The sequence below is a fragment of the Lepidochelys olivacea genome, assembly GCF_965140295.1.
Source record: "Lepidochelys olivacea isolate rLepOli2 genome assembly, chromosome: 14".
Lineage (NCBI taxonomy): Eukaryota > Metazoa > Chordata > Testudines > Cheloniidae > Lepidochelys > Lepidochelys olivacea.
The window spans coordinates 36358284-36372469 of record NC_140424.1 but is presented as its reverse complement, the minus strand read 5'-3'; the positions used below and the strand labels follow the sequence as shown (position 1 = coordinate 36372469).

The 14186-nt window shown below is 46.0% G+C and overlaps 1 protein-coding gene across 2 annotated transcripts in view; it reads right to left on the bottom strand.

Moving 5' to 3' along the window:
* LOC311530567 (L-amino-acid oxidase-like) overlaps window positions 1-14158 on the bottom strand; it is a 50548-nt gene extending 36390 nt beyond the window's left edge. Inside the window, exons 1-3 of one of the 2 annotated variants that reach the window (XM_084647359.1) lie at window positions 14134-14158; window positions 4604-4827; window positions 1254-1360 (exon numbers count right to left, since the gene is read on the bottom strand). In XM_084647359.1, coding sequence (XP_084503485.1) covers window positions 1254-1360; window positions 4604-4827; window positions 14134-14146 — 344 coding nt within the window. In that variant the 5' untranslated portion in view covers window positions 14147-14158. The remainder of the gene's footprint in view (window positions 1-1253; window positions 1361-4603; window positions 4828-14133) is intronic. The other variant, XM_084647360.1, reaches the window with a different exon arrangement.
* Between the last annotated feature and the right edge of the window lie 28 nt (window positions 14159-14186).

The window sequence follows — 14186 nt, the reverse complement described above, 5'->3', positions numbered from 1 at the left end:
TCCCCTCCCCCTGCCTCAGCCATGTCACTTGGGGGAGGGGGTTTGGAGGAAGGGGTCCATAAAATTTGAGGCAATTTGGTGCCCCAAATTTTGTGGTGCCCTACGCAGCTGCTTATTCTGCATCTACCTAAGGATGGGCCTGCTCCTCAGGTCGCAATCACCGCTTTTCCAACCTGCTCCAACATATTCCTCCACCATTACAATACAGCTCCACCTAACACAGTGAATGCAGCTGGCGTGTGTAGGTACTGCCCAGTAAGTATTGCCAGCTCTATCAGGGCTGAGTTACGTTTCCGTGGGCATTTACTTTGAATATTTTCTGGTTTCCAGATGGTTTGAGTTTGGCAGAACTCAATGTTTTGGGAGGGCAAGAGCAATCACAGGGCAACGTCAATGCTGTGGTCACAAGTTTTTTGCTGTTTAATTATAAAACTTATCCTGAGTCCCATTTCTTTCAATAAGCAATATGGGCCCAGAAAATTGGACCTACGTGGTTACCAGCTGGTCGGTCTTGAGTCCCCGACAGTCTGAAACCCTGACTAGCTCCAACTAATAAATATTCAGAAAGCCCTTTGAAAAAATCCATAATACAAAAATAGCACATTTTACAAAGAAGGTATGAAAGGAATCATGGCTGGAAGGTGGCAATTCTGGGCTTTCCATGGGGCCAGAGCAGTGGCAGCTTGGTATTTTATATGATAAGGTCCAAACCTTCCAATATGTGGGGGGTTTTGTAAGCTCAACCTTAACTGTTGATTTCCTGGATTATAAACTGGTGTTGTTTTGCTGACTGAAGTGTTCTAGGTGGAGTTTTGCCCTTCATTTACTGATACATGCTCCCAGTCGTAACTTCACTTTACCTCTCCATTGTGGTGTAGTTGCATAGTCCAAGAACATACCTGGGACCTAATTATGACTCTAATATCCAGTTCCCCATTTGCTGCGGGGATGGGGTGGAGAATTAATCTGGGCCAGCCCTAAACCCTGTGTCTTTTAGGCTGGTTGAGCGACTTCTGACCACCTACTCTCAGCCCACCTATGCAGGAAAAGTGACAACTCCATGGAGATTTCTTTCCCCTCTGCACACAGACTGACAACTTGATGTCATGGAGTAAAGGGGCATTTTAACCTATTCAAATTTGAGCCTTTAATGAGTCCCGCCACCCTCAGGAATTATCATAAAATGTTTTAAAAATAGGGCTTCCCCTATTCTGAACAAGATTGGTGGCTGAGGAGGGATAACAGAATACTACCTGTGATGTGCTGGCAACCGCATGGCTCCCAACTCCACATACCAATCTTGTTCTCTGTGGGTCACGATGCGTCCTCCCAAGCGGTGACTGGCTTCCAGAATGAGAACCTGGGAACAAAACACAAATTATGATTTTCAATCCCTTGCCGGTATCTGGTGACTGTATCAGTGGTTCTCAAACTGGGGGTCATACATACTGGCAGCGGGTATCATAGGCTGGGGAAGGCTGTGCCTCCCCAAACAGCTGGTGTGGTCCCACCCACCATCCACCTCCAGTCCCCCTCTTGCAGTTCCCAGTGCTCTGCCCCAGCCCACGCTGACTGGGACTGAGGTTCTCTGGCCTGCCACGGGGGCTTGGAGCAGCTGGTGCTGGGGCTGACCTGGCTGCCCATTGCTCAGACTGCGCTGTCCAATGCTTTGGGGCTGAGGGTGCTGCTGCATCATCTGGTCGCCCCGGGGCTGCGGTGGGGGTGCTCTGGGCTCCTGCTGGGGAGCAGCACAAAAGGAGAGGGGCAGGGCCTTGGACAGAAGGGGAGGGGCTGGGGGTAGCCTCCCCCAATGGCCAGGTCACTAGCTGCCTCAGGGGGTCGCAAGATGGTTACATGGAGGTTGCAAGCTGTCAGCTCTGTGGGGCCGACAGCCCCAAGTCCCATTAAATTAAATTAACCCCCCATTTTTTATTTATAAGGGGGAGCTCACACTCAGAGTCTTGATGTGCGAAAGGGGTCACAAATACGAAAAGTTTGAAAACCTCTACTGTATATTTCTCTCTTGAACGATAACGATAGATTTATTTGTTTGTTTGTCATTTCTATTGCAAACGGTCACCACACAAGGAACACGCTTATTTTATAAAAGTAATTTTGGTCAATTTATGGACGCGCTCTGTCCTTGATTTGGGAACCCATGTAAACATGTCCTTAAGATGAATCTAAACTCCATGATCACTTCCTTGTTAGTATAGTGGTGAGTATCCCCACCTGTCATGCGGGAGACCGGGGTTCGATTCCCCGACGGGGAGGAAAAAGTCCTTTTATCTTCATAAATGATCTGGAGGATGGTGTGGGTTGCACTCTCAGCAAATTTGCGGATGATACTAAACTGGGAGGAGAGGTAGATACGCTGGAGGGGAGGGATAGGATACAGAAGGACCTAGACCAATTGGAAGATTGGGCCAAAAGGAATCTGATGAGGTTCAATAAGGATAAGTGCAGGGTCCTGCACTTAGGACGGAAGAACCCAATGCACAGCTACAGACTAGGGACTGAATGGCTAGGCAGCAGTTCTGCGGAAAAGGACCTAGGGGTGACAGTGGACGAGAAGCTGGATATGAGTCAGCAGTGTGCCCTTGTTGCCAAGAAGGCCAATGGCATTTTGGGATGTATAAGTAGGGGCATAGCGAGCAGATCGAGGGACGTGATCGTTCCCCTCTATTCAACATTGGTGGGGCCTCATCTGGAGTACTGTGTCCAGTTTTGGGCCCCACACTTCAAGAAGGATGTGGATAAATTGGAGAGAGTCCAGCGAAGGGCAACAAAAATGATTAGGGGACTGGAACACATGAGTTATGAGGAGAGGCTGAGGGAGCTGGGATTGTTTAGCCTGCAGAAGAGAAGAATGAGGGGGGATTTGATAGCTGCTTTCAACTACCTGAAAGGGGGTTCCAAAGAGGATGGCTCTAGACTGTTCTCAATGGTAGCAGATGACAGAACGAGGAGTAATGGTCTCAAGTTGCAGTGGGGGAGGTTTAGATTGGATATTAGGAAAAACTTTTTCACTAAGAGGGTGGTGAAACACTGGAATGCGTTACCTAGGGAGGTGGTAGAATCTCCTTCCTTAGAGGTTTTTAAGGTCAGGCTTGACAAAGCCCTGGCTGGGATTATTTAACTGGGAATTGGTCCTGCTTTGAGCAGGGGGTTGGACTAGATGACCTTCTGGGGTCCCTTCCAACCCTGATATTCTATGATTCTATGATTCTATGATTCCATGGGACTGAAAGATGTGCTTAAAGTTAAGAATGTACTCAACCATTCTTCCTGAATAGAGATATATTCCTGAATTGGGAATCTCAAGAAACAGATTCTAATATGGAAGATGTTATCCTTTCCCATGTATTACAGAAAATCGGTTTTCAGTGAGAGAGTCTTTAATGCAACAACTAAGCCCTTCTAATATAAGTGCCCAAGCGATCTCTGTTGACTTTGCAGCTCTGGGGGCTGTATTTCTTGGGTGATACTGAGAGGGGGGAGTAGCGGATATATGGGCTATGGGTAGGGATAATGGATTCCAGTCTTTCTCAAGGCCCACAGGCAAGCCAAGAGAGTAGCACCTTCAATGGAAAAACAATATAAAACAAAACAAAGAAAAAGAGCAAAGGTCAAAGTTAAGGTTGTTGTGAGATAGTTAATATGAATTTTCACATGTATAGAATTTTGTTAGAAAGACATGAACCTTTGAGAATATTCCCTTAACTAATCACCACTTCCATTAAATGTAGCGATTGGGATTTTTTTAACTGCAACATTTTTGGTATTTAAGTTTTCTTATGGTAATATTATTAATACTGTGGCAGCCTTAACTTTAAGTTAATTAACTTTGTTTTCCTGGAAATGGCAATAATAATATACTGCACTATGCTTTCTTGCTTCCTTCCTTTCACAGTTAGTTTACTTAAGTTCACCTTGTTTTATTCTTCAGCATTGTCTATTCTATGAAAAAGAAGTAATAAGACCATTTCAAGGGAGCACTGACCCCCTGGCCTGTCTCTGGCTCCTCTCAGTTAATAGAATTACCTGTGAGCAGTGGGTGAAGCTTCCCCTTGGGGAGGCTGGCCCCCTGCCCCACCTTTTCTGGTTGAGGCCACTCCCCCAGTCACTGCTTTCAGCCCCCACCCCACCCCCTTGCCCCTGTGGCCCTGGCCAGGGCAGGGGGCTGAAAGCTCAGCCTCTCCCACCAACAGCCAGGGGGCAGCTGAGAGCTCGGCCCCAGCCAGGGTCAAGCTCTCAGCCCCAGCCAGGACTGCACCTTCCCCTGCAGCCCCACCCCCACTCTGCACCTCCCCCCCAAGGGCCCACAGCCACTCGTTCCTTTCCCCCCCACCCCCACTGTGACCCTGAGACCAAAAAAACTTGTGCCGCAGCGGGGAGCAAGAGCCTCTCCAGCCCTGGGGTCGTGGTGGGGGAAATTTTTCCAGGGGCCCTAAATTGTTTGGGGGCCCCTGGGCATGGGCCCTGTGGACCCGTGTGGGAATCTACCACTGCCCATCCCGTCCCGTCCCCCCCGCCCAGTGATGCGAGGTTTGGGGAGTCTTAGCCTCCCACAGCCTCCATTACATGCCGCCCGTGGAATTACCTTACAACCAGCATCTTTCAACAGTTTGGCAGCTGTGAGTCCACTGATTCCTGCCCCAACGATCACCACCTTCTTTGAACGACACCCGTTTTCCAGACCATTTCTGGCAATAGCCACCAGTTCTTCATAGTCTGGGTCAATGAAGCATTCTTCCCACTTCGTCTCTATGCCAGGGAGAATCTGTAAACTTGGGACTAGCACCAGGAGGAAGGTCTGGAGGAGTACTAGAGAGAAAGAGATGGAAAGAAAACAGATGATACAAATGGTGAATTAAACTCATTCTCTTAGACCACAGAGATCAATAATGTCACTGATATGATCCATCTGAGCTCTAGGGAGAGGCTAAGAGTCTCAGCTGTGGAGCTCAGCTATATTAACAAACAAGGAATTTTATTATGATCAAATGCAGTGTGCATATAAACTGAAAGCAGCGAAGAGAATACTCAGATGCTCACAGTTGTCTTGTAAACTGTAAAATATCACATGGACTATTCAAACCACAATCTACCATGAAGGGTCCCGGCCCCACCCTCTCAGATACACTTAGATCTGTGTGTACCACAGGGATATAACAATCTGGGGGCTGGCCATTCTCCGAGGGAATGGTGCAGGAGAAAATCTTGTACTGTGGACAATTTTCAGAGTAACAGCCATGTTAGTCTGTATTTGCAAAAAGAAAAGGAGTACTTGTGGCACCTTAGAGACTAACAGTCTCTACGTAAAAGAATAAATGGATACAAATCAGATGTCAAGAATTATAACATTCATAAACCAGCCGGAGAACACTTCAATCTCTCTGGTCACGCGATTACAGACATGAAAGTTGTGATATTACAACAGAAAAACTTCAAATCCAGACTCCAGCGAGAGACTGCTGAATTGGAATTCATTTGCAAATTGGATACAATTAACTTAGGCTTGAATAGAGACTGGGAGTGGCTAAGTCATTATGCAAGATAACCTATTTCCCCTTGTTTTTTCCTGCCCCCCCCCCCCAGATGTTCTTGTTAAACCCTGGATTTGTGCTGGAAATGGCCCACCTTGATTATCATACACATTGTAAGGAGAGTGGTCACTTTAGATAAGCATTACCAACAGGAGAGTGGGTTTGTGTGGGGGGGTGAGAAAACCTGGATTTATGCTGGAAATGGCCCAACTTGATTATCATACACATTGTAAGGAGAGTGATCACTTTAAATAAGCTATTACCAGCAGGAGAGTGGGGTGGGGGGAGGTATTTTTTCATGCTTTGTATGTATAAAAATATCTTCTACACTTTCCACAGTATGCATCTGATGAAGTGAGCTGTAGCTCACGAAAGCTTATGCTCAAATAAATTGGTTAGTCTCTAAGGTGCCACAAGTACTCCTTTTCTTATTGTGGAAAATGTGACTCTGAATGAGGTCTTCAAGATTTGGACTCATGAGCTGAATTGAGGGACCTAACCAGAGTCTGCTTTATGTCATTCAAAAACTCAGTTATGTTGTTTCTTTCCATTAGTCAAGATAATTTTTTGTTTTTTCCATGATTCTCCCCTCATTGAATGTGAAGGTGCTGCCTCTTCTGTTGAGCACAACTCTGGAAGTGTCAGAAGGAGAACCACATGGTTCATCACATAATCAATTCACAATCCATTTAGAGCTTTAAAAGATCAATTTAACCATCTAAATTCTATTGTATGGTTCAGAGCAACCTTAGCAGCACCCACACCACCCTTCCTTCCCATGCTAATGCATTGCTTGGTAAAAAGGGGGGTAACTTTAAGAATGTGGTGCTGTTATAAAAAGGCAAATGTCATTAACTGGAGTGTTATATCTGTGACAAGGGAGGCAACTCCTCTGCTCTACTTGGCTCTGTGGCCTCATCTGGAATACTGTGTCCAGTCTGAGGTACTACAGTCCAAAGGAGAGCAATAACGATGCTAAGAGGTTTAGAAAACATGAGCTAAGAACATAAGAATGGTCAGACTGGGTCAGACCAAAGGTACATCTAGCCCAGTATCCTGTCTTCCGACAGTGGCCAATGCCAGGTGCCCCAGAGGGAATGAACAGAACAGGGCAATCATCAAGTGATCCATCCCTTGTCGCCCATTCCCAGATCCTGGCAAATAGAGGCTAGGGACATCATCCCTGTCCATCCTGGCTAATAGCCATTGATGGACCTATCCTCCATGAACTTATCTAGTTCTTTTTTGAACCCTGTTATAGTCTTGGCCTTCACAACATCCTCTGGCAAGGAATTCCACTGGTTGACTAGCTAAGAGGAAAGGTTGAAGGAATTGGGCATCTTTAGTCTGGAGAACAGAAGGCTGAAGGGGGACATGATAACCATCTTCAAATATGTAAAAGATTGTTATCAAAGGGATGATGGCCATTGTTCTCCACCTCCACCAAGGGAAGGACAAGAAGTAATTAGATTAATTTGCAGCAACTGAGATTTAGCTTAGATATTTGGGGAAAATGTGTAACTGTAGGGATAGTTAAGCACTGGAACAGGTTATCTATGTGGAATCTCCATCATTGGAGGTTTTTAAGAACAAGTTAGACAAACACCTGTCAGGGATGGTCTAGGTTTATTTGTTCTTGCCTCAGCACAGGAGGATGGACTAGATAACCTCTTGAGATCCCCTTCAGCCCTACTGTTCTATGTTTTCTTTGACAAAGTAGAGCATCTCTGAGCCTCCTTTAATTTTCACCAGTGACCGGTCTGGCAGACAGAGAGCCCCCAGATCATGGAGGCAAAAAGCTACTTTTTCTCACACACCTGACCAAGCTACACTCAATCCAAGCTTTGACTCAGCCCAAAAACTAAGCCTCTAATGATATGGAGGCCTATGTTTCAAGTTTGAGGACATAGTTTGGGTCCCATTTCTAGTACAAAATGGACCTGTGTACAAACAGATCTGGGAATAAATGTATTCTAACTTTGTTACCAACATGGTAGTAACTGTACTGTAAACAAAGCCTTGTAGGTTGGGGGGAGAAATCCAAATTCCAAGAACCTTTCTGGAGAAATGAAAAATAATTTCATTATTCAAAGTACAAAGTGTCATTTTTCCTGGTATGGAAGAATAAGACACTATTTTTCCCCTAAAATCCAGTATTGTCTGCCCTTTAAATTCCCAACTCTATCTGAGGCAAAAGCCATATATTTCAGAATCTCTGAAAGTAACCTGAGTGCAACACCCATCCCATCTTTTGAAATCAGAAATTGCTTTTGATCACCACAACCAGAAACATGTTTATGTAATGCATTTTCATAGGTGAAACCAGGAAGGTGTAAATTGAAGGCATTGATGCTCTCAATAATTACTATGTTCTTCTTCCTCTGTAATTATCTACATCTTTTGCATGTTCTAAGATTTCCAAAGGGATGCGTGGGCTGGAGATAGGAGTGCCACACCCGCTGTTTTTGCAATTAAACTACAGAACAGGAAATACTCTCTGTAGGTTAATTTCCATGGAGCTACATGCCAAACAGAGATTAATTTGCAAAGGGTACATCTAGCAACAAGTTAGGAAGGATAATCACTTCCAAAGCTCATCTGGGGGCATGAGAACAATTTAGGGTGGAATTCATCCTGGGTCAGAAAAGGTCCTACGCAACACATGAGTTCCATGCTCCAGGGTCAGTTCCTGAAAACTACAGCTGTGTTGAGAAGGGTGTGGAACACTCTACACTGCACAGAGCTCCTGGAGGAATCATAGACGTGTAGGATTGGAAGGGACCGTGAGAGGGCTTTTAGTCCAGTCCCCTGCACTCAAGGCAGGACGGAGCCCTGGTCTACACTACAAGTTTAGGTCGAATTTAGCAGCATTAGATCGATTTAATCCTGTACCCATTCATACAATGAAGCCATTTACTTTGGCTTAGCCCTGGTCTACACTAGGACGTTAGGTCGAATTTAGCAGCGTTAAATCGATGTAAACCTGCACCTGTCCACACAATGAAGCCCTTTATTTCGACTTAAAGGGCTCTTAAAATCGATTTCCTTACTCCACCCCTGACAAGTGGATTAGCGCTTAAATCGACGTTGCTGGCTCGAATTTGGGGTACTGTGGACACAATTCGATGGTATTGGCCTCCGGGAGCTATCCCAGAGTGCTCCATTATGACCGCTCTGGACAGCACTCTCAACTCAGATGCACTGGCCAGGTAGACAGGAAAAGAACCGCGAACTTTTGAATCTCATTTCCTGTTTGGCCAGTGTGGCAAGCTGCAGGTGACCATGCAGAGCTCATCAGCACAGGTGACTATGATGGAGTCCCAGAATCGCAAAAGAGCTCCAGCATGGACCGAACGGGAGGTACGGGATCTGATCGCTGTTTGGGGAGAGGAATCCGTGCTATCAGAACTCCGTTCCAGTTTTCGAAATGCCAAAACCTTTGTGAAAATCTCCCAGGGCATGAAGGACAGAGGCCATAACAGGGACCCGAAGCAGTGCCGCGTGAAACTGAAGGAGCTGAGGCAAGCCTACCAGAAAACCAGAGAGGCGAACAGCCGCTCTGGGTCAGAGCCCCAAACATGCCGCTTCTATGATGAGCTGCATGCCATTTTAGGGGGTTCAGCCACCACTACCCCAGCCGTGTTGTTTGACTCCTTCAATGGAGATGGAGGCAATACGGAAGCAGGTTTTGGGGACGAAGAAGATGATGATGAGGAGGAGGTTGTAGATAGCTCACAGCAAGCAAGCGGAGAAACCGGTTTTCCCGACAGCCAGGAACTGTTTCTCACCCTAGACCTGGAGCCAGTACCCCCCGAACCCACCCAAGGCTGCCTCCTGGACCCAGCAGGCGGAGAAGGGACCTCTGGTGAGTGTACCTTTTAAAATACTATACATGGTTTAAAAGCAAGCATGTGAAAGGATTACTTTGCCCTGGCATTTGCGGTTCTCCTAGATGTAGTCCTAAAGCCTTTGCAAAAGGTTTCTGGGGAGGGCAGCCTTATTGCGTCCTTCATGGTAGGACACTTTACCACTCCAGGCCAGTAACACGTACTCGGGAATCATTGTAGAACAAAGCATTGCAGTGTATGTTTGCTGGCATTCAAACAACATCCGTTATTTATCTCTCTGTGTTATCCTCAGGAGAGTGAGATCTAATTCATGGTCACCTGGTTGAAATAGAGTGCTTTTCTTCAGGGGACACTCAGAGGAGCCCATTCCTGCTGGGCTGTTTGCCTGTGGCTAAACAGAAATGTTCCCCGCTGTTAGCCACAGGGAGGGGGGAAGGTTGAGGGGGTAGTCACGCAGTGGGAGGAGGCAAAATGCGACCTTGTAACAAAAGCACATGTGCTATGTATGTAATGTTAACAGCAAGGTTTACCCTGAAAGAGTGTAGCCACTGTTTTATAAAATGTGTCTTTTTAAATACCGCTGTCCCTTTTTTTTTCTCCACCAGCTGCATGTGTTTCAATGATCACAGGATCTTCTCCTTCCCAGAGGCTAGTGAAGCTTAGAAAGAAAAAAAACGCACTCGCGATGAAATGTTCTCCGAGCTCATGCTGTCCTCCCACACTGACAGAGCACAGACGAATGCGTGGAGGCAAATAATGTCAGAGTGCAGGAAAGCACAAAATGACCGGGAGGAGAGGTGGCGGGCTGAAGAGAGTAAGTGGCGGGCTGAAGAGAGTAAGTGGCGGGCTGAAGACAGGGTTGAAGCTCAAATGTGGCGGCAGCGTGATGAGAGGAGGCATGATTCAATGGTGAGGCTGCTGAAGGACCAAACCAGTATGCTCCAGTGTATGGGTGAGCTGCAGCAAAGGCAGCTGGAGCACGGACTGCCACTGCTGCCCCTCTGTAACCAACCGTCCTCCTCCCCAAGTTCCATAGCCTCCACACCCAGACGCCCAAGAACGCGGTGGGGGGGCCTCCGGCCAACCAGCCACTCCACCACAGAGGATTGCCCAAAAAAAAGAAGGCTGTCATTCAATAAATTTTAAAGTTGTAAACTTTTAAAGTGCTGTGCTTAAAGTGCTGTGTGGCATTTTCTTTCCCTCCTCCCCCACCCCTCCCAGGTTACCTTGGCAGTTATCCCCCTATTTGTGTGATGAATGAATAAAGAATGCATGAATGTGAAGCAACAATGACTTAATTGCCTCTGCAAGCGGTGATTGAAGGGAGGAGGGGAGGGTGGTTAGCTTACAGGGAAGTAGAGTGAACCAAGGAGCAGAGGTTTTCATCAAGGTGAAACAAACAGAACTTTCACACCGTAGCCTGGCCAGTCATGAAACTGGTTGTCAAAGCTTCTCTGATGCGCACTGCGCCCTCCTGTGCTCTTCTAACCGCCCTGGTGTCTGGCTGCACGTAACCAGCAGCCAGGCGATTTGCCTCAATCTCCCACCCCACCACAAATGTCTCCCCCTTACTCTCACAGATATTGTGGAGCGCACAGCAAGCAGTAATAACAGTGGGAATATTGGTTTTGTTGAGGTCTAACCAAGTCAGTAAACTGCGCCAGCGTGCTTTTAAACATCCAAATGCGCATTCTACCACCATTCTGCACTTGCTCAGCCTGTAGTTGAACAGCTCCTGACTACTGTCCAGGCTGCCTGTGTATGGCTTCATGAGCCATGACATTAAGGGGTAGGCTGGGTCCCCACGGCTAACTATAGGCATTTCAATATCCCCAACTGTTATTTTCTGGTCTGGGAAGAAAGTCCCTTGCTGCAGCTGTTGAAACAGACCAGAGTTCCTGAAGATGCGAGCGTCATGTACCTTTCCCGGTCATCCCACATTGATCCACGAGTGCTTGCAGCACCACTGAAAAGTACCCCTTTCGGTTTATGTACTCACTGCCTTGGTGCTCCGGTGCCAAGATAGAGATATGGGTTCCGTCTATCGCCCCACCACAGTTAGGGAATCCCATTGCAGCAAAGCCATCCACTATGATCTGCACATTTCCCAGAGTCACTACCCTTGATAGCAGGAGCTCAGTGATCGTGTTGGCTACTTGCACCACAGCAGCCCCCACAGAAGATTTGCCCACTCCAAATTGATTCCTGACTGACCAGTAGCTCTCTGGCATTGCAAGCTTCCACAGGGCTATCACCACTGGCTTGTGAACTTGAAGGCTGCTCTCATCTTGTTATTCTGGCTCTTCAGGGCAGGGGAAAGCAAGTCACAAAGTTCCATGAAAGTGCCCTTATGCATGCAAAAGTTTCACAGCCATTGGGAATTGTCCCAGACCCGCAACACTATGCCATCCCACCAGTCTGTGCTTGTTTCCCGGGCGCAGAATCGGCGTTCCACAGCATGAACCTGCCCCATTAGCACCATGATGTCCACATTGCTGGGGCCCGTACTGTGAGAGAAGTCTGTGTCCATGTCCTCATCACTCTCCTCACCGCGCTGCCATTGCCTACTTGCCTGCTTTTGCAGGTTCTGGCTCTGGTTCTGCATATACTGCTGGATAATGCGCAGCATTACAGTCATAACTGCCATGGTGATCTGAGCGGGCTCCATGCTTGCCGTGGTACGGCGTGAGCAGGAGAGCAGAGTGGCAGCAGAAGCAGCGGGTGGATGACAATGCTGACAGCAATATGGTGCCCACACGGAAAAAGGCGCAAAACGATTGTCGGCTGTTGCTTTCATGGAGGGAGGGAGGGAGTGGGGGCCTGTCGACATGTACCCAGAACCACCCGCGACAATGTTTTGGGATAGCTACCCACAGTGCAATGCTCCGGAAGTCAACTCTAGCCTCAGTACTGTGGACGCACTCCACCGACTTAATGGTCTTAAGTGGGGACACACACAATCGTCTGTATAAAATCGATTTCTAAAAACTCGACTTCTATAAATTTGACCTAATTTTGTACTGTAGACATAGCCTAAGTATTATCTAGACCATCCTTGACAGATGTTTGTCTAACCTGCTCTTAAAAATCTCCAGTGATGGAGATTTTGCAACCTCCCTAGGCCATTTATTCCAGTGCTTAACCACCTTGACAGTTAGGAAGTTTGTCCTAACTTCCCACCTAAACGGTCCTTGCTGCAATTTAAGACCATTGCTATTTGTTCTATCCTCAGCGGTTAAAGAGAACAATTTTTCTCCCTCTCCCTTATAACAACCTTTAATGTACTTGGGACGTATGTTATACATTCATTTGGGCTTTACTGATGGATTTGAAATTAATTTGCAGGCAAGTGGGAATGCTCACCAAAGATGGAAAGAAATTTGTATCATGGTGATGGCTTCCCCCTGCGCACCCAGCAGTAGTCTTTGATCAATCAAAACCCCTAACATTTGTTTCAAATCATGCTCAGCTCCACCCAGTTGTGGGGGCTGATGTACGGCTCAGTAATTCTTAAAATTGCTTTCTCCAAACTACCAACATTATTTTGCTCATCTGAAGTGAACCTCAAGCAGCTAATCCTCATAAATGCCCTGATCTCCAGCAAGCATCGGATGTTCAGTTCTATGACATTGCGAGGGACAAATCAGAATTTTGACAAAGAACAAGATACCAGCACACTAAATACATTGCAGCTCTCACAGTCTCCCTATGTTCTCCCTCTCCAGTCTTCTTCATAACCATACACTGTGAGTCTCTCATTAACCAGCCCCTCCCACTAAATCCATGCAGTGTGGGTTTGGCATCAGTCCCATCCAAATTCCATGCCACCAAGTCAAGTATTTTGGACTATGGAGGAGTAACAGAACAAGTCATTTGACTGCTAGAATCTTCCATCTAACATAAGTGAAGGCTTTGCAAGATAAAAATTCTGCAGTGCAGAAATAAAATGAACTAATACTGGATACAAAATGGCATTTTTCTTTGATTTTTTTAAAATGCACAGATTTCATTTTTTCCAAAAATTCTCATTGAAACTTTCCATTGTATTGACTAAAAGGCAAGCAAAAACTAACAAAAACAAAAAAGAAGCCCCACAATTAATCATTTTTCTGCTATTTCCAAAATATTTCAGTTTTTGGGGAAAAAATCAGTACTCAGATTTTCATTAAAAGTGATTTTTATAGAAATAAAAATATTCCATTAAAATCAATTTTTCCATGAATCATTTTTCATATGATACATTTCCAGCAGCTGTAAAATTAAATTAACTTAGATTTCCATCTTCAGATTCTTAACCAGTTCCTCTCTATTAGTCTGAATCAAATCTAAAACAGCTGCCCCACAAGTAACTTCCTCCATCTCCTGAAATCCTAATTTGTCCCCAACACATTCTCTGTACTGGAGCATTGGACAATAAAATTGATCTTAATGTGTAGCTGAAGCCAAGTACAAACAAAAATACACCATTGGTGTTGTTTTCCCCAAATTCCACGCTTGAAAAGGAGTAAAGGATTCTGGGAGAAAATCAACTTGAAAAGAAGGAGAAGAAAAAAAAGATAAAGATGGTAACGAGAGAGAGAGAGAAAGATGTGAAATAATAAAGCTAATTGAATATCATCAGCTAACTGATAAAGTAAGATGGGCCCAAAAGGGCAAACTGTCCCATCCTTCTGTGCCCAGAATTGCAACCCATCCCATCCCGCTGCAAAAGTTCTAAGACGAGAAGTTTCACTCACAGAATCTGTCCATGTTTCAGCTGGCAGCTCAAGTTATCAATGAGCCCTGTCAC